Below are 19950 nucleotides of genomic sequence, written 5' to 3'. Positions count from 1 at the left end.
TGGACACTTAATCAACTGAGCCACACAGGAGCCCCTTCATAGCAGAATTTTAATTTCTCAATATATTCTAGGCCTATGGTGCTAGCCAACCAAAATTCAGAGAGAAATGACCAATATGTTTTCTTTTATTTAAAGTAACTCAAATATATACAGTGCTTGGGATTTTTCTAGAATAGTATCATGCGTTCACCAAAAGTCCAACAATGACTAATTTTTACATTCACACAACTATCCTTCAAAAAATCCACCTAAATTAAAAAGTAGGTAAATAGAAGACAGTAGTTGTTAAGCTATCAGGTTTATAAGAGGTTGTCAGAAAGAGAGAATAAAACTAAGAAGAAATAGCATACTAAGTCTAGAATAAAGTTTTGCTGTGTCGATTTGGATAAATACAGTAATTGCTGAGTCAGTTAAAAATCTACAAGACCACTGCAAGAACCAAACAAGGGTTACAGTCTAAGTAGAAATTCACATCCCCTCAGCTACACACAGCTTTTGTGGGAAAAAAGGTATGCGCTTCTTTTTCTCCAAGTAAAAAAAGTCTTACCAAAATAATTATGTACTTCAAACAAAACCAAAATATTCCAAAACTTCAATTTTTCTAGACATATAAAAGAAAAAGATCTTTAAAAGCTGCTTAATCTGGGGGCACCTAGATGACTCAGTCAGTAGAGCATGCAACGCTTGATCTCAGGGATGTGAGTTCAAGCCCCACATTGGGGATGGAGCCTACTTAAAATAAAAATCAAAAATAAATAAACAAACAAACAAATAAAACAAAGCTGCTTAATCTGGGCAAGTCATTCTCAAGATGTTTTCCATATATAGTAGTTAAGGAATACCTCTCCTCTAAAATCATTTCTTCAAGTTCTCTGAAGAACCTACAACCCTAAACAAAAAAAGTGTTATTTAAATACAACTCACGCCTTTCCTTCTTATGTAATGTAATTTTCCATAGCAAAGAACCAATGTTGTGTAGATCTTCTTTCTAAAAAACCTATACACTTAAAAGACAATTAATTACATCACCATCTACTCTCCTTTCTCCAAGCTTTACAATTCTAGTTCCTTCAACCTTTTCTCACTCCATCTACTCTCCAGCCATCTGATTATTTTGGGTAAACATTAAGGAAGGGTGATGTAATCACAGAATAGTCCAAAGATAAAAGCTGCCTCCCAGGAAGAATTGTGTCTCACCTCGTTGCGGCACAGAGCCCAAACCACCACATATCTTCAGTTTTGTAACAGGAATTCAAACATATTTCACTGATACATTCTTTTAATGTCATCAATCTTGTAAAGGGAATTCAAATAATAGGTGGGTGATTAGATGACCCAGAGGGCTTCTACCAATCTTAATTCTAAGATACTGAGACTCCCTGCAGCTTCTCTGGTTTTGCTCCATTTCCTTACAATTCTAACTCCCAATAATCCAACGGAAGCTGTTAGTGTAGGTTTATTAGACTTAAAGTAATCCAAAAGCATAGCTTAATTCTCAAGAGACCTTTGGAAAAGATGGCAAAAGAACTACTCTTACATCTTTCCCCATAGGCAGGAATAACTATGGTGATACTGCAGGAGATGATACAGTCTAACTCTTCTAGAATGTGGGAATATATTCAGAGGTACACAGTCCTTCTACAAATCATTATCTCCTTTACTGTTCATTGGCCAGGGCTATATCAAAGTTTTTTTGTTTTGTTTTTGTAATTAGTATGCACTTCCATCAAAAGAAATACAGCCTGAAATAAAGTAGCAAACACAGAAAAGCATTTGAAAAAGTATTTCAATCTAATTCAATTCTTTTTTCTTTTTCTGGGCTCCAGTGATACTCTCTAGACATGCTCCTTGGTCAAGCCAAGAGGAATACTAAGATGTGAAACACAGTCCTTTTTTTGGTTATAAAATCATTCCTGGATATAAGAATACAGGGCACCTGAATGGCTCAGTTGATCAAGCATCTGACTTTGGCTTAGGTCATGATCTTGCTGTTCCTGAGTTCGAGCCCTGCATCAGGCTCTGTACTGACAGCTCAGGGCCTAGAGCCTGTTTCAGATTCTGTGTCTCACTCTCTCTGCCCTTCCCATGCTCACGCTCTGTCTCTCAAAAATAAACATTAAAAAAAAATTTTGTTTAATACAAATGATAGCTAGATAAAAAACAGATTAAATAAGGTGGACTCTGATAGACTCATTAGATAAGAACCAAGAGATCAGGTTAGATGAGTGAAACAGACTGAATAATAGCCACCCAAAAGTATCAGGTCCTAGTCTCTAGAACGTTACCTTACAAAGAAAAGGGGTCTTCGCAGATGTGACTGAATCAAGGAATCTTAAAATTAATTAATTAAGAAATTTAACATGGGGAGATAACCTGGATTTGGTGGGGCCTAAAACCAATCACAACTGTCCTTGTAAGAGGCAGAGGGAGATTTGATATACACAGAGGAGGTGATGATGGGAGGTAGAGACTGGAATCACACGGCCACAAGCCAGAAGCCATCAGAAGCTGGGAAGGGCAAGGAACAGATACTCTCCTAAACTGGAATTGTTGTTGGAAGCATAGCTCTAATGATACCTTGATTTCAGCCCAGTGATAATGATTTCAGACTTCTGGCCTCCAGCACTCTGAAAGAATGCATTTCTGCTGCTTAAAACACCAAGTTTGTGGAAATCCGTTAGAGCATCCTCCAGAAATAGGTTATGTTATATACACCATATTCAACAGATACAAGAATATTTAAAAATTACATTGCTTCCCTTAGAACAATTCATCATTATTTAGTTTCACATTAAATGTAAGCATAACATCTTAAAACATTATTATGTTATTCCTACCCATCAAGTATAAGTTCTCAGGAGTGGTCACAGGAATATTAACAAGTTTAACATCATCTTCATCTGCTTTGTCCCAGGAGTTAGAATTGCCGCAAGCACAGCTATGACAAGAATTGACGCTCTGGACCTAAAATTAAAATCGACAGCAGTGACTTCAAAATCTCTTTTGTGACAGTATTTTGCCATCTTTTATATTTATAAACTATTTATATAAATCCTATTCCAGGTAAAACAACCCATGTAATCCCCACCTGAACAAATAAATCTGATTATATTCAAAGTTAGGAGTCATACAACCATAAGTATTTTAAGCCTTTGTTTGCTCAAAAATACACGAATAGAAGAATATTTCCAACAAAAATCAGTTATTTCCATTAGAAATCTAGCAGCTACTTTTACAGTTTACGGTTTTATTAAATATTTGCTTATAAATTTTATCCACACCTACTCTGGTTTGAGGTAACTAGCTTATTTCCGCTTTAAAAATTATTAACAGTGCTGATTATGGTAAACAATAACTAAAATTGAAAAGCCTCTATCATCTTCCCTTCCTTAGCAAGGTGCACTGAGCCAATCATTTCAGTCATCTTTATGTAGATGACTCCCAAGTCTCTGCCTCCAATTCTGTCCTTTTTCTTTTTTTTATTTTTATTTTCAGAGAGAGAGAGAGAGAGAGAGAGAGAGAGAGAGAGAGAGAGAGCGCATGCAAGAGAAAGCGAGGGAGAGGAGTAGAAGGGAAGAGACAAAGAATCTCAAGTCGTATGCTCAATGACTGAGCCACCACCCCTCCATTCTGTTGCGTTTTTTTTTTATGTTTATTTATTTTTGAGAAAGAGAGAGAGAAAGTGGGAGTGGAGAAGGGGCAGAGAGAGAGAGAGACCAGAGAATCCAAAGCAGACTCCACGCTGCCAGCACAAGCTTGACGTGGGACTCAAACCTGCAAACCGTGAGTTCATGACCTGAGTTGAAGTCTGATGCTCAACCAACTGAGTGACCCAGGTGCCCCCAAGTTCTGTCCATTTTAAGGGTGCCTGAGTGGCTCAGTCGGTTAAGTGTGACTTCAGCTCAGGTCATGATCTCGTGGTTTCCAAGTTTGAGCCCTGCGTCAGGCTCTGTGCTGCCAGCTCAGAGCCTTGAGCCTGCTTCACATTCTGTCTCTGTCTCCCAAAAATAAATAAATGCTAACTTTTTTTTTAAGAAGTCTAAGCCTGGGGTGCCTGGCTGGTTCAGTCGGTAGAGCACGGGACTCTCAATCTCAGGGTCGTGAGTTCAAGCCTCAAGTTGGACATGGAGCCTACTTAAAAATATATAGGGGCACCTGGGTGGCTCAGTCCATTAAGCATCTGACTCTTGATTTGCCTCAGGTCGTGATCTCATGCTCCATCTCATGCTTGAGATTCTCCCTCTGTCTCTTTGCCCCTCCTTTGCTTGAGCATGTGCACACACACACTTTCTCTCAAAAATAAAAATAAATAAACATCTTTTAAAAATTTGACATATTTAAGAATGGGGCAGCTAGATATTCCAACAAAACAGAGAAGCCAAGTACAGAATATGGTGTTTAATAAACTATTTAAAATAATGACAATACATGATGGTACAGACATACACTCCCAGAGATATATATGTAAGAAATTACCGATGTTGTTTGTCTCTAAGGACGGGAACCGAGAGGATCGGGAGCATATTTATCACTGTACATTTTTTTGCCTCTTCTTTATTTAGTAGCAAGTATATATCCTACCTATTTAAGAAAATTTTTCAACCATAATAAGTCAAAAAAAATACTAACTTTATGCCTCACTTGTCAATCAATACTATATTAATGCTTCAAACAACAAGGTGAGGAACTCCACACTTGGCTTCAGCAAGCCACATACTTTTACCTACGCAAGCTCATCATCTTGTGACCTAGTACAAAGTCTGGCTGTATCTTCCAGCTTTTTTGCAGAACATCTAGTTTTTTTGTTTAGATTTTTTGTGTGTTTTTTAAATTACTATTTTAGACAGAGAGAGAGAGTGCAAGTGGGGGAAAGGGGTGGGGGGAGGGAGGGAGACAGAAGGAGGAAGGGAGAGAGGGGGAGAGAGGTGGAGAGGGGGGAGAGGGAGGGGGAGGGAGGGAGGGGAGAGAGAGAGACAGACAGACAGAGAGAGAGAATCTTAAGTAGGCTTCACACTCAGCACAGATCTCAACCTAGGGTTCCATCTCACGACCCTGGGATCATGACCTGAGTGGAAATTGAGTTGGACGCTCAACCTAGTGAGCCACACAGGCGCCTCAGAAATATCTAGTTTGAAGCAATACTTCCAGATCAGCACTATTCTTACAGGACCCCATGTACCCATATCACTTGCTTAAAGAAAGCTGGAACCAAACTGGCTGGTTATTTACCAAAAGGGAAGTTTTACTTGCCTAAAGAAAATAGACTCAATAAGATGATTTAAGGTTCTTTCCATACTAAGAGCTATCTATAATTATATGACATTTAAAAAAATTTCTTTTTCTTTTTTTAAGTTTTATTTTTATTTATTTTGAGAGAAAGAGAGCAAGTGGGGGAGGGGCAGAAAGGGAGGGAGACAGAATCCCAAGCAGGCTCCACACTATCAGTGCAGAGCCCGATGCAGAACTTGAACCTATGAACTGTGAGATCATGATTTGAGCTGAGGTCAAGAGATGGATGCTTAACCAACTGAGCCACCCAAGCGCCCCTGTTATTATATAACATTTAAACCAATATATAACAATAGACACAAAAACAAACCTATAAAATAATAAATTTTTTTCTTTACTTACGGAGGCTAAACTCTGTGCAGAACCTGAGTATTTACTGAAAAGTCCTCCATTAGCATAGTTACAAGACTGAGATCCTTTGTCTTTGGCAGAACTTAAAGATAATGTCAAATTTTGTCTACTACTGGAACAACTTGAACCTATCAAACAAATATATCAATAATATTAGAAGTATCAGTAACTCCAATGACAAATTTCCGATAAAATTTCCAAGTTTACATTATATTCCTTCAGAAAGCTTCTAATTTTAAAACTCATTTCCCTCAACTGTGTAAATTATTAAGTGTACAGCATTATTAAAATCTACCTCTCTTTACAATTGTTTTTAACACTGCTAAAATATGCTTCCTAAATGAAGAATAAACTATTCGTCTAATTAGTGTATTTGATATGATATTTGAATGACTTATTATAATCAGTTTAAAATACTGGCAACTATGAATCTTCAAGTTATAAATTAACAAAATATAAGCACTTCCTTTCCTGAATTACATCTGTACCATGTCCATATTGCATTACATTGTAATTAAGTTTTTTCTTTTTCTGTATCCCCTAACCATCTATCTATCAATCTATGGCTGACATTGTATCTCAGTCTATCTTAATGCAGCAGTTAAGACACTACTCAATTCAATTCCTGGGATGTGTATGACCCTAAGCAGGTCACTTAAGTTTTCCTTATCTCGATTTTCTTTATGTCTAAAATGGAAACAATAACACAGGATATAGTCCTAATTCATAGAATTGTTATAAAAGTTAAACAATGTAGTGAATATACAGCATTTAACACTAGGCCTGAGATCTAATAAGATCTCATTAAGTGAGAGAGCCATCATTACTGTAATGTTCACTGTACTCGGCACAAAATAGTCATTCATTAATCATTTGCTGGACAAATTAATCACAAAAGCATATGATACTCTAAATAATAAATTAAAAATAATTATAAGTTTTAAAAATAAGAAATTCAGCATGCTCAAGAAGTTATTGGGTTTTTTTAAATTTTTTTAATGTTTTATTTTCAAGAGAGAGAGAGAGACAGAATTTGAGCAGGTGAGGGGCAGAGAGAGAGGACACAGAATCCGAAGGAGGCTCCAGGCTGTGAGCTGTCAGCACAGAGTCCAATGTGGGGCTCAAACTCACAAACCGTGATATCATGATCTGAGCCGAAGTCAGACGCTTAACCAACTGAGCCATCCAGGTGCCCCAAGAAGTTATCGTCATTGATACAACATGGCAATATGTACCATATCTCTAACAAAAACTACAGGTCTTTTAAAAGCCAGCAATTTTACTTCTATTTATACACTAAGAAAATAATCCGATAAGTATATTCAAAGCAAGAAAAACATTCCAAAGGGACTAACAGGGAATTGGTTAAATAAATTAGTGGATATGTTTACAAATTTAACACTAAGTACATATTAAAACGATAGAAATATATTTATTGACCTAGAAAAACAATTTTATATATTGTTAAATATTTTAAAAGCAGGCTACAAAAGGTGTAATCATAATTTTATTTAAAATACATACATCATCTACTTGTACATAATATAAAATTGTGTATCTCAATAGACTTAAATGCAAATAGAAATGGATAGATATATGCCAAAGTATTATAAGTCATTACTTCTGGGTAGCAGAATATCAAGTGATTTTAATTTTTGTTTGCTTCTCTGTATGTTCTATTTTTTCTAAAATTAATCTGTATTATCTGGGAGTTAAATATTAAGGAAAGACATTTTGGAGGCTACAGCACAGAAATCAGTGCACTCCAGTTATGATTAATATATAAATCTTTCTATGATTTAAATATAAACTTTCTTTGTAGACTCAGTTCAGCTATCTCCACATACCTTTGTCTGATGCTGCTCTTTTAGTGTATTCAAGTATGAGGTGCTCTGGTTCCCATGGTAATATTTTTCCTTTCTTCTTTCCACGTCTTCTTTTAAAGTGACGGGCCAGAAAAATTACAGATACGGCACTCACTGCAGTTACCACAAACAGCTTTTTTGCTACTGGTGAAAATCTTATCTGGAAAAGATGTAGTTAGATTGAAAAAAAAACTTCTTATATTTGTTCACTTTAAATAAAGATGTAAGAGGCAAACTTATTCTTAAGATAACCTAGTTCTGGGGCGCCTGGGTGGCGCAGTCGGTTAAGCGTCCGACTTCAGCCAGGTCACGATCTCGCGGTCCGTGAGTTCGAGCCCCGCGTCGGGCTCTGGGCTGATGGCTCAGAGCCTGGAGCCTGTTTCCGATTCTGTGTCTCCCTCTCTCTCTGCCCCTCCCCCGTTCATGCTCTGTCTCTCTCTGTCCCAAAAATAAACGTTGAAAAAAAAAAAAAATTTAAGATAACCTAGTTCTAACTACTATGAGAAGAATATTATTTCACTCTTTGAATGACAGCTCAAATGAAAGCTGTCACTCTTTGAATGACATTTTGTTTAAAAACAAACAAAACGTACTAATATATTAATTTCTGAAAGTCTTAGGTAAATAAACAGTATTACCACAAACATCAAAAGGAGCACAAAATAATTCAACCCCATTAAAACCTGTTGAACAACTAATGATTAATTCATGCAACTAACTGAATCATAGCAAGATTTTAAATTACAGGAATGATTAATTCAGAGATTTACTTATGTATTTATTTTTAACATTTATTTATTTTTGAGAGAGAGAGAGAAATAGAGCATGAGTAGAGGAGGGGCAGAGAGAGAGAGAGAGAGAGAGAAATGGAGACACAGAATCCAAAGCAGGCTCCAGGCTCTGAGCTGTCAGCACAGAGCCCTATGCAGGGCTTGAAACCATGAACTGTGAGATCATGACCTGAGCTGAAGCTGGTTGCTTAACCGACTGAGCCACCCAGGCACCCCAGTTCCGAGTTTTAAAACATACCAATTTTTTTTAACTATCTGGAAATTTGAGCAAACATGAATTAACTTAATTTCTAAATAGAATCTGAATAAGCCCTTTTATGCATGAATTATTCAACAAATATTTACTCAGCATTTTACAAAGTACCACACTGTGCTATGAAAATTAGAATTAAAATCTTATCGTAATTCTATTCAACAAGCAACTATCAAATGCCTTTCATTGATCAAGAAGCACTAGGCATAGAAGACACAGATCTTGCCTCCTTCAAGCAGTATGTTATAGTAGAGACAAATATATTCATAAGTAATTACAATATAGTGTGATAAATACAGTAACATAAGTATACACTAAGTATTCACATCACCTTCACATAAGAGGTAACTAACTTTGTCTTGGGGGACAGACACAATCACCTAAAATACAGGAGAACTATAAAATAAAGCCATAATCTTGGGGTGTAGAGGGCTGGAAAGAGTGTCACTTTCTTTTTTTAATTTTTTTAACGTTTATTTATTTTTGAGACAGAGAGAGACAGAGCATGAATGGGGGAGGGTCAGAGAGAGAGGGAGACACAGAATCTGAAACAGGCTCCAGGCTCTGAGCTGTCAGCACAGAGCCCAACGCGGGGCTCAAACTCACGGACTGCGAGATCACGACCTGAGCCGAAGTCGGCTGCTTAACCGACTGAGCCATCCAGGCGCCCCAAGAGTGTCACTTTCAAATGAACAACAAAAACAAGCCAGACAAATGGCAAGTTCTCAATTTTTCTTGAAACCATCACAATGCTGAGGACAGAGGGCAATCACTTGGCCCCAAAATTAAGGAGACACAGGTATCTGCAGGGAGAGATAGGGCATAAGCACTGGCATGCAGAGATAAAACACAGCAGGACATCAGTAAGAAGAGTTCAGCTACTATGGCTGGTAAATTGGTGGAGACAGTAGCATTGGTGAGAAAGGGTAAAGCACCCCCAGGAGCACGGGGGATGTTGTAAATATGGGCATAATCGATACTTTTTGCAGGTTTTATCTTCACGAATCCCACCAGGCACTACTCACAGAAAAGACTGCAAGACTCCTAAGTCTCCCCAATGGTGCAGAACCGAAGGAGGGAAACAGGAGTTTCTGTGGAGGGCCATGAACTGCATCAATGCCCTTCTCTATTCCCTCAAAAGAACAAAAGACATAAACTGTAGGATGCAGCTTTAACTTTCAAAGGAAATACATACCATTAAACACTTATATTAAAGAAGGTGTAAAATCCATAATCTGAGTTTTTACTTTAAGAAACTAGAAAACAGATGAACAAATCCAATCCAAAGCAAGTAGAAGACAGGAAGTAATAAAAACTAAACAGAAATCAATGAAATAGAAAACTAAATCAATAAAATCAAAAGCTTATTAAAAAGAAATCAATAGATTCACTCCTGGCTTTTGGCAAAAAAAAAAATAATAATAATAAAAATTCAGTAAAACTGACAAACCTGAAGCCAGTCTGACCAAAACAAAAAAGAAAGAGAAAGAAAGAGAGAAAAGATGAAAAGACACATATTACTAAAATCAGAAATGAGAGAGGCATTGTCACTAAAGACCTCACGGATATGAAAAGTATTACTATGAACAACTCTATGCCCCTAAATTCACTCTGGAAGAAATAGATAGAATGAATAGTTACATATGTACTAAAGAAATTGAATTTGTAGTTAAATAAAACCTTTTAACAAAACTATTAGGGCAAATTCTACCAAATATTTAAAAAAGAAATATTAATTCCATTCAATGAGGGACTACTTCCCAATCATATGTGAAGCTAGCATTACTATTAATATCAAAACCAAAGACGTTACAAAAAATTATAGACAAATATCTATAATGTAAATAGATTTTTTTTTAAAGTCCTTCACAAAATAGTAACACATTGAATCCAGCAACATATACAGGAGATACTACAGGAAATAAATACTACAGGAGAGTCTGGGTGGCTCAGTCAGTTAAGCATCTGACTCTTGGTTTCCACTCAGGTCATGATCTCAAGGTTTGTGGGATCATGCCCCGCATCAGGCTCCATGCTGACAGCACTGCTTGGAATTCTCTTTCTCTGCCCCTCCTTCCCCTCTGAAAATAAATAAACAAACTTTAAACAAAAAATGAACACTATATATGACCAAGGAGTGTAAATCCTAGGAATGCAAATCTGGTTCAACATTCAAAAATCAATGTAATTTACCATAATAACAAACCAAGAAGAAAAGCCATAATATAATCTCAATAGATTCAAAAAGAACATTTGAGGGCCCCCTTGCTGGCTCAGTCAGTTAAGCATCTAACTTTTGGTTTTGGCTCAGGTCATGATCTCAGGAGCACATTGGAGCACAGAACCTGCTTGGGATTCTCTTTCCCTCTCCCTCTGCCCCTCCCCCACTTACTCTGTCTCTCTCAAAATAAATAAACTTAAAAATTAAAAAAAAAATTTTAAAAAGAACATTTGAAAATATTCACTATCCACTCATGATTTCTTAAAAACTCTCAGCAAGTTTTATACAAATGCATGAATATTCTAAAAATCCCTTTCAATGAAAGCAAGTAGATTTCCTTTCCACACTGAATAATTATCTACTCAGAAGGTGTTGCTTTATTGAATGAGGGTGTCACACCTGTTCCAATGTCCACTTGTTAAGAACCTGTTGGACTTGGCTTTGATTTCTGATTGAAGAAGTAAGTGAGCCCCCCTAAATTTGGCAACTCATAGACCCTATTAGAAAATGGTGTGTGGTTTTGGTTTCCACATTATACAATATATAGGGAAATTGGAAGGAGTTCAGAGAACAGAAACACAATGATTAAAGGGTTGGGGAAATAAGGAGTTGGGATTATTTTATCTGAAGAAAAGCTTTCAGGGAAAGCAAGATGGTGTATGTGTGAGTGTGCATGTGTGTGTGCCAAAGACAGAGTCAAAGAAGCCAAATCTTAAAGGCTATGTGTTTGAGCAGGTTTGATTGGCCTTTGTAAGCCATCTGGAGTCTGGTGGAGGGAGTGAGGAGAAGCTGGTCTGCCTTACCAATTACTGGGAAGGAGAATAAGCAATTTAAGAGAAAGAGGGGGGGACTTGGCCAGAATCAGGCAGGAACTACTTTAGCTAGGGGTTCTGTCTCAGACCTACTTATATTATAATCTTCAAATGTAGCAAGACTTTTTGTCTACGTAACACTTACATTTCAGCTTCTACTAGATTTGAAAAATATGATTAGGTATAGTATATCTAAAACTACTTAATGATAAGCCATGTCCTATTTCTCTCCAACTATATGATGAAATCTTGAGATAAAGTTTTTCTTCGTCTTCTCAAAGAAAAAAAAAAATAAATAAAAACTCTCAGCAAATTAGGATTAGAAGGTGTGTGCATTAAATAGCGTCCCCTCAAAATTCATGTTCACCTTGAAGATCAGAATATGATCATATATGGGGCACCCACGTGGCTCAGTTGGTTAAGAATCTGATTCCTGATCTCAGCTCAGGTCTTGATCTCAGGGTTGTGAGTTCAAGCCTGGTATTGGGCTCCACACTGGGCATGGAGCCTACATTAAAAAAAAAAAAAGACAGACAGAAAAAGAAAAAAAGAATATGATCTTATTTAAAAAAATCTTTGTCGATGTAATTAAGGTAAGAATCAAGATGACATTGCATTGGATTAAGGTGGACCATATGTCCAATAAGTGTCTTTATAAGGGATTAAAGGACACACAGAGACAAAAAGGAGAAGGCTATGCAAAGAAGAAGACAGAGATTACAGTTATGCTGCCACAGCCAAGGAATGCCTGAAGCCAACAGAACCAACATCATATTAGAAGTAACAGCCAGTGCCAAAAGTCAAGAAAGAATAAAAGAAATACACATTGGAAAATAAAAAGTAAAACTGTCTCTATTTGCAGACAATTTGATTGTCCACATGGAAAATCCCAAAGAATCTCCCCGCAAATCCCCTAGAACTGGTAGGTAAATAGGCTACAAAGTCAATGATAGCAATAAGCAAATGGAATTTGACATTAAAAAGCAATACTACTGGGGAACCTGGGTGGCCTAGTCAGTTAAGCATCCGACTTTGGCTCTAGCTATGATCTCACCGTTAGTGAGTTCAGGCCCCACATTGTGCTCTCTGTTGACAGTGTGGAGCCTGCTTTGGATCCTCTGTCTCCCTCTCTCTCTCTCTGCCCTTCCTCAGCTCGCATGCATGCCCTTTCTCTCTCTCAAAAATAAACATAAAAAAAAAAAAAAGCAATACTACTTGTAACAGCACCAAGTAAAAGAAAAAATAGAGAAAATTTTAAAAAATTCAGTTAACAACAAAACACTAATCAAAGAAATCAACAAAGATAAAAGGAGATACATCATGTTCATGGACTGTAAAATGTCATTCTCTCCAATTTGATCTACAGAAAATAATAAAAATCCCAGCAAAAATTTTTGTAGATATTGGCAGCTTATTATTTTTTAAAAAATTAAAGAAAGGCAAAGGAAGTAGGATAACCAAAATAACTGAAAAAGAACAAAGTTGGAGAACATACTCTAGCCAATTTCAAGACTTAACTATAAAGCTACAATAATTAAGAGAGTGTGATATTGGTATAAACATATAGATCTGTGCAACAGAATACAGTTCAGAAATAAACCTGCAGAAATAGTTAATCTATTTTTGTTGAAAGTAAAAAGGACATTCAAGGAAGAATTTTTAGAAGAAAACAGAAAATCTATGTAATCTTGAAATCACCCAAACCCAGAAACCACCTGGGTGTCCTTCAACAGATAAATGGATACATGTTACATCCATATAATGGAATACTCAGCAATAAAAAAGGACATTATATTCAAATACACAACAATGTGAATGGATTGCAAATGTATTATGTAAAATGAAAAAAGCTAATTCCAAAAGATTATATGCTGTATAACTCCACACTATATACAATAATTCATGCACAGATCATAAACTTAAAACTGTAAGAACATAAACTCTAAAACTATGCAGTTCTAGAAGAAAGCATAGGAGAAAATCTTTGTGAACTTCCACTGGGCAAATATTTCTTAGAGATGACACAAAGAGCCTGATTTATTTTAAAAAAAAAAAAAGTTGACAAACGGATTTCAGAATCAAAAACTTCTGGTCTTTAAAAGGCACTGTTTAAAGGGGTACTTGGGGGGCTCAGTCAGTTAAAGCATCGGACTTTGGTTCAGGTCATGATCTCACAGTTCGTGGGTTCAAGCCCCATGTTGGGCTCTGTGCTCACAGCTCAAAGCCTGGAGCCTGCTTCAGATTCTGTGTCTCATTCTCTCTGCCCCTCCCCAGCTTGTGCTCTGTCCCTCTTTCAAAAATAAACATTAAAAAAACATTTTTAAGACACTATTTAAAAAAAAAAATAAAATAATAATTTAAAAAGAGGATGTCTGGGTGGCTCAGTCAGATAAGCATTCAACTCTTGATTTTGGCTCAGGTCTTGATCTTGCAGTCTGGAGATTGAGCCCCGTATGGGGCCCCCCTACACTGAGCATGGAGCCTGCTTGAGATTCTCTCTCTCCCTCTCTCTCTTATAAATAAATAAATAAATAAATAAATAAATAAATAAATAAATAAATAAAGGCACTTGGGTGGGTGGCTCAGTTGGTTAAGCATCAGACTCTTGATTTTGGCTCACATCATGATCCCAGGGTCGTGGAATCAAGACCCACATGGGGCTCTGCGCTGAATGTGCACCCTGCTTGGGATTTTTGTCTCTCTCTCCTTCTCTGTCTCTCTCCCTCTCACTCTCTCTCTCTCTGTCCCTCCCCTCACTCACACTCTCTCTAAAAATAAAAAATAATAAAATAAATAGATAAGAATAAAAGTTAAATAAAAGGCACTGTTTAGAAGTAGAATAGGCAATCTACAGACTAGGAGAAAATAGTTGTAAATCATATATCTGAAAAGGAATTATACCCAAGGTATATACAGAATTCTCAAAACTGAATATGAAAACAAAAAACCCAATTAAAAAATGGGCAAAAGCTCTGAACAGACACATCAACAAAGAAGACTTATGGATGGTAAATTAGCATATGAAAGCATGTTCAACATTACTGGTCACCAGGGAAAATCAAATTAAAACCACAAGAAAGGTTCCTGGGTGGCTTAGTCAGTTGAGCATCCAACTTAGGCTGATCTCGTGTTTCAAAAGTTCAAGCCTTACATCGGGCTCTGTGCTGACAGCTCAGAGCCTGGAGCCTGCTTTAGATTCTGTGTCTTCCTCTCTCTCTGCGCCTCCCTCACTTGTGCTTTGTCTCTCTCACTCTCAAAATAAATAAACATAAAAAAATTAAAAAATTAAAAAAAAAATAAAACCACAAGATTCTACTACATACCTATATTAGAATGGCTAAAATTAAAAGACTGGCCATACCAATGATATAGCCACTTTGGAAGAAGTCTGGCATTTTCTTTAAAAATTAAATACATCCCTATCTTGTGATTCAGTCATTCCACTCCTAAGTACTTACCCAAGAAAAATGAAAGCATATGTCATACAAAGACTTGTACTGGGATGTTCTTAGCAACTTTACTTACAATTAAAACACAAAACAGGAAACAACCTACATGTCCACCAAAAGATGAACAGGTAAACAAACTGTGCTGATACATACAACACATATATATTTCAATATAATCAGACTACTTGAAAAAAAACAGACAAAAGAAAGTACATATTATATAATTCCATTTTATATAAAACAGAAAATTCAAATTAATCTCGAGTGACAAAAAGCAGATCAATGGTTGCCTGGGGGGAAGGGAGGGAGGGGAGTGGGACAAGGAGATGCGAAGGGAGAGATTACAAAAGGAAATAAATTTTTGGAGCTTATGGATATATTCATTAATCTGATTGTGGCAAGAATCAAGAATTGCACAAGTACATACAAATGTACGTCAAAACTTAAATTGTAAACTTTTTTTCGTTTTTGTGAGAGAGAGCATCGGAGAGAGTATTCCAGTATTTTCTGGAATACTAGAAATTATTTACTTCCATTTACCATTATCATTTGGCCTCAAAGACTGTGGTCCAGGGGCGCCTGGGTGGCGCAGTCGGTTAAGCGTCCGACTTCAGCCAGGTCACGATCTCGCGGTCCGGGAGTTCGAGCCCCGCGTCAGGCTCTGGGCTGATGGCTCAGAGCCTGGAGCCTGTTTCTGATTCTGTGTCTCCCTCTCTCTGCCCCTCCCCCGTTCATGCTCTGCCTCTCTCTGTCCCAAAATTAAATAAACGTTGAAAAAAAAAAATTAAAAAAAAAAAAAATAAAGGCCTATTTAAAAAAAAAAAAAAAAAGACTGTGGTCCAACAAAGAAATTAAAACTATTCTTAAAACTATTCTTACTCTACTTTTCTTTCAAGTCCATTTAAATTCCTTCAACACTATCCAGAAAAAGTAGAACATTCCAGTATTGCCTCAAATATTTTCCCTTAATGATCTTTAAGAATTGGGGCACCTGGGTGGCTCAGTTGGTTAAGCATCCAACTTCGGCTCAGGTCATGATCTCATGGTTTGTGAGTTTGAGTCCTGCATTGGGCTCTGTGCCGACAGCTCAGAGCCTGGAGCCTGCTTCAGATTCTTTGTCTCCCTCTCTCTCTCTGCCCCTTCCTGCTTGCACTCACTTGCGCGTGCTCCCTCTCTCTCCTCTCTCTCAAAAATAAATAAACATTTAAGAAAAAAAAAGAATTGGGGCGCCTGGGTGGGTTAGTTGGTTAAGCATCCAACTTTGGCTCAGGTCATGATCTCACACTTTGTGAGTTCTAGCCATATGTCAAGCTCTGCACTGACAGCACAGAGCCTCACTTGCCCTCTCTCTTTCTCAAAAATAAATAAACATTTTTAAAAAAAGAATTATTCTCTTAAGCAATGTCTCTACTACAGGTATCAGCAAATTTTTATTTCTTTCTGTTTCTGTTTTTCGCTCTGGAAACATATCTTCAGTGTTCATAGCAATTAAATGAGATTTGGAAAAAAAAACAGCAATTCCTTGAATTAGGATACTAAAGATCCAATGATAAAATAAATTCTAAAAACAGCACTATTATTGGGATACCTGGATGACTCAGTTGGTGGAGCGGGCAAGTCTCGATCTCAGGGTTTCGAGTTCAAGCCCCATGATGGGTGTAGAGATTACTCAAAAATTAAATCTTAAAGAAAAATTCTAATATTTTTATTTTATATTAAATATAAAAGGAACTCTATTATTAAGAATACCTTAATTTCCAATATATTGTATAAATTGCCATGACCTCATTACCAAAAAAATATTAACCTTAGATCAAATGTAAAGATTATTTACTGCAGGAATAAATGTAAGATAACACAATTAAGACCTCCATTAAAGAAAATAATATATCAATACAGGTCCAGTCACAGCTAAGTGATCATGTCTGCTTAAACTGTCAGCTCTAGTATATCCAAGGGCACTGAAGTTAGAGAACTATTCTATTAAGAGATAAAAGTACAAAATTAAGGGGTCCTTGTGTGGCTCAGTCGGTTAAGTGTCTTGATCTCAGCATCATGAGTTCAAGCCCCACATTGGGTTCCACACTAGGCATGAAGTACATAAACAAACAAACAAACACAAAATTAAAGCTACTCCATCAGGCATATAATGTGTTTTACTAATATAAATTCAAATACAATAAAAATCAATTCACTTCTGTTAAGATCTAAGTTCTGTTTATATATTATTTTTATATTAAAAAACCACTGAAGTTTACAGTCCTAATCTCATGAAAAAAGAAACCTTTTCCATGACAAAAAAGCAACAAATTCCCCAGAGGAAGATGTTTATCCTAAGTAATCTACACAAGGTCTGAAAGTCTCCAGTATCACTCCTGCCTATCATTTCTTGTTTTGTTACTTTTTTTCCCCAGAGGAAGGTCAATTACTTTCATATCATTGCTTAGAACACTGGAAATACAGCATCCAGAATCTTAAAGCTCAGAGGAACCTTTTGTGGTGATACAGTCCATTTCGTGACCTCCAGACAAATGAAAACTAGACACATCCTATTCATTCAACATGAATTGAACATCCACTTATGGCCTAGACACTGAGAATACAAAGGAAAAGAACACTACTCCTTATGCTCAGATTTCACAATCCTCCCCATTCCATAACCTGATGCCATTGTTAAATGCTCTTGTCAAGTTTCCCCTGCCATCTAATGTATTCTGGAAGACAAGGAATAATTAGTCATACACAAGTCTCTGGCTCCAATAACTTTATTTCCCTTTACTCAGCATAAACTTCTTCCCAGAACTAAGTTGATCTATTCTTCAAACACAGTACTTACAACACCTTTTGGGTTGGGTGGGGGGGTCATTTCTACAAATTTTACTGAGGTTCTCAACTCAATTAGGGCTGGGCCTGTATCTAGATCTTGCTCACCACTTTATATCTGGACTGAAACACAGTAGAGGCTTAACAAATATACTTCGAATGAATCTCTCTGATAACTAGAACACACTGCATTCAAACTGTATAACATCCTCCTCATAGGGTTTTTGTGAATAGAGATAACCTACATAAAGTAGTATCTGACACATAGCAGGCATTCAAAAATGTGAGAAATTATTTAATGTTAATTTAATTTAAAAATTTTTAACAAATCTTAGTTTGAAATAATTTTACATTGACAAAAAAGTTGCAAAGATTGTAGATTTCCTATATACACATCACTTAAGATTTTCCTGATATTAACAGCTTATATTAACACAGTACTCTTGTCAAAACTAAAAAATTAACATTAGTACAATATTATTTTTTTAATATTTTAATGCTTACATATTATTTTTGAGAGAGAGAGAGAGCACGAGTGGGAACAGAGGGCAAAGAGAGAGAGAACAAGAGAGAGAAACCCAAGCAGGCTCAATGCTGTCAGTGCAGAGCCCAACATGGGGCTCGAACCCACAAACTGTGAGATCATGACCTGAGCTGAAACCAAGAGTTGGCTGCTTAACCAACTGAGTCACCCAGGCACCCCTACTACAATATTACTAACTAAATTATATAGACTTTATTCTGATTTCACCAGTTTTTCCACTAATTTTCTATTTCAGGACTAACTCAGGATGTCACACTGCATTTAGAAAGATTTTTATTTTAAGTACTTTGTCTTTCTCACTTAACACTCTGAAGTTGGAGAACCAACTAAACTACTTACCACTTCATGTTGTGGTTTCCCGATGAAAAACACAATCTGCTTGTTTAACATGATACACAGTGATATACCAAAGTAATCCTTAAGAAAACCACAGATGCAGAAGAGACTTAAGTATTTTGTTTAAAGTATGCATTCATTATTTTTTAAAGATTTTATCCCTAAGTAATCTCTACATCGTGGGGCTCGAACTCACAACCCCGAGATCAAGAGTTGCATGCTCTATCAACTGAGCCAGGCAGGTGCCCCTAGAGTATGTATTCATTAAATTAAAAAACAAATACTTGGAAAATGTATTATTCCTTAAATAAATGACACAAGGAAATAGGAGTCAACATTTATTGGGGTGCTCACTCATTTTTATTGTATGTCAGACATGGTAAATTGGCTTCAAAGAGGTTAAGCAACCTGCCAAAGGTTACACAACTCTACAGTGGTGAAACATGAATCAAGATGCATTGTAGAAAGTGTTTAAATCCATTCATGTTATACATCATATATTAAAAATACTACAGGGGTGCCTAGGTGGCTCAGTCGGTTAAGCATCTAACTTCAGCTCAGGTCATGATGCCACGGTTTGTGAGTTCGAGCCCCACGTCAGGCTCTGTGCTGACAGCCTGGAGCCTGCTTCAGATTCTGTGTCTCCTTTCTCTGCCTCTCCCCCTCCCTCACCCTGTCTCTCAAGGGTAAAAAAAAAAAAAAAACATTAAAAAAATTAAAAAAAAAAAGAAACTACAGTCACACCAATGACGTATCTCACTATGCAATTAATTATATAACTGAACTGCATCCAACATGGCTTCTCAATCTTTGGAGGCTGAACTAATGAACAAAAAAATCTTACATGTCTTTTTTCATAAAAAAATCAATCCGGGGTACCTGGGTGGCTCAGTCAGTTGCAGTTCCACCTTTAACTCAGGTCATGATTTCATGGCTTGGATTCAAGTTCAAGCTGACATTGGGCTCTCTGCTGTTAGCGCAGAGCTCACTTCAGATCCTCTGTCCCCCTCTCTCTCTGCCCCTCCCCTGCTCATGCTCACGCACTCTCTCTCCCTCTCAAAAATAAAAAAACGTTGAAAAAATATTTTTAAAAAATCAACATAATTCTTTTAATTTTTTTTTAACCTTTTAATTTTTGAGACAGAGAGAGACAGAGCATGAACGGGGGAGGGGCAGAGAGAGAGAGGGAGACACAGAATCGGAAGCAGGCCCCAGG

The 19950-nt window shown here is 36.8% G+C and overlaps 1 protein-coding gene across 1 annotated transcript in view; it reads right to left on the bottom strand.

The window, feature by feature from the left end:
* Positions 1-19950, bottom strand: part of MIGA1 (mitoguardin 1) — a 107933-nt gene that overhangs the window by 75299 nt on the left and 12684 nt on the right. Inside the window, exons 3-5 of the mRNA XM_043575320.1 lie at positions 7488-7665; positions 5632-5768; positions 2838-2964 (exon numbers count right to left, since the gene is read on the bottom strand). Coding sequence (XP_043431255.1) covers positions 2838-2964; positions 5632-5768; positions 7488-7665 — 442 coding nt within the window. The remainder of the gene's footprint in view (positions 1-2837; positions 2965-5631; positions 5769-7487; positions 7666-19950) is intronic.

This window comes from Prionailurus bengalensis, chromosome C1 (genome assembly GCF_016509475.1).
Source record: "Prionailurus bengalensis isolate Pbe53 chromosome C1, Fcat_Pben_1.1_paternal_pri, whole genome shotgun sequence".
Lineage (NCBI taxonomy): Eukaryota > Metazoa > Chordata > Mammalia > Carnivora > Felidae > Prionailurus > Prionailurus bengalensis.
The sequence above is the reverse complement of the archived record's forward strand: the minus strand, read 5'-3'. Positions and strand labels throughout refer to the sequence as shown.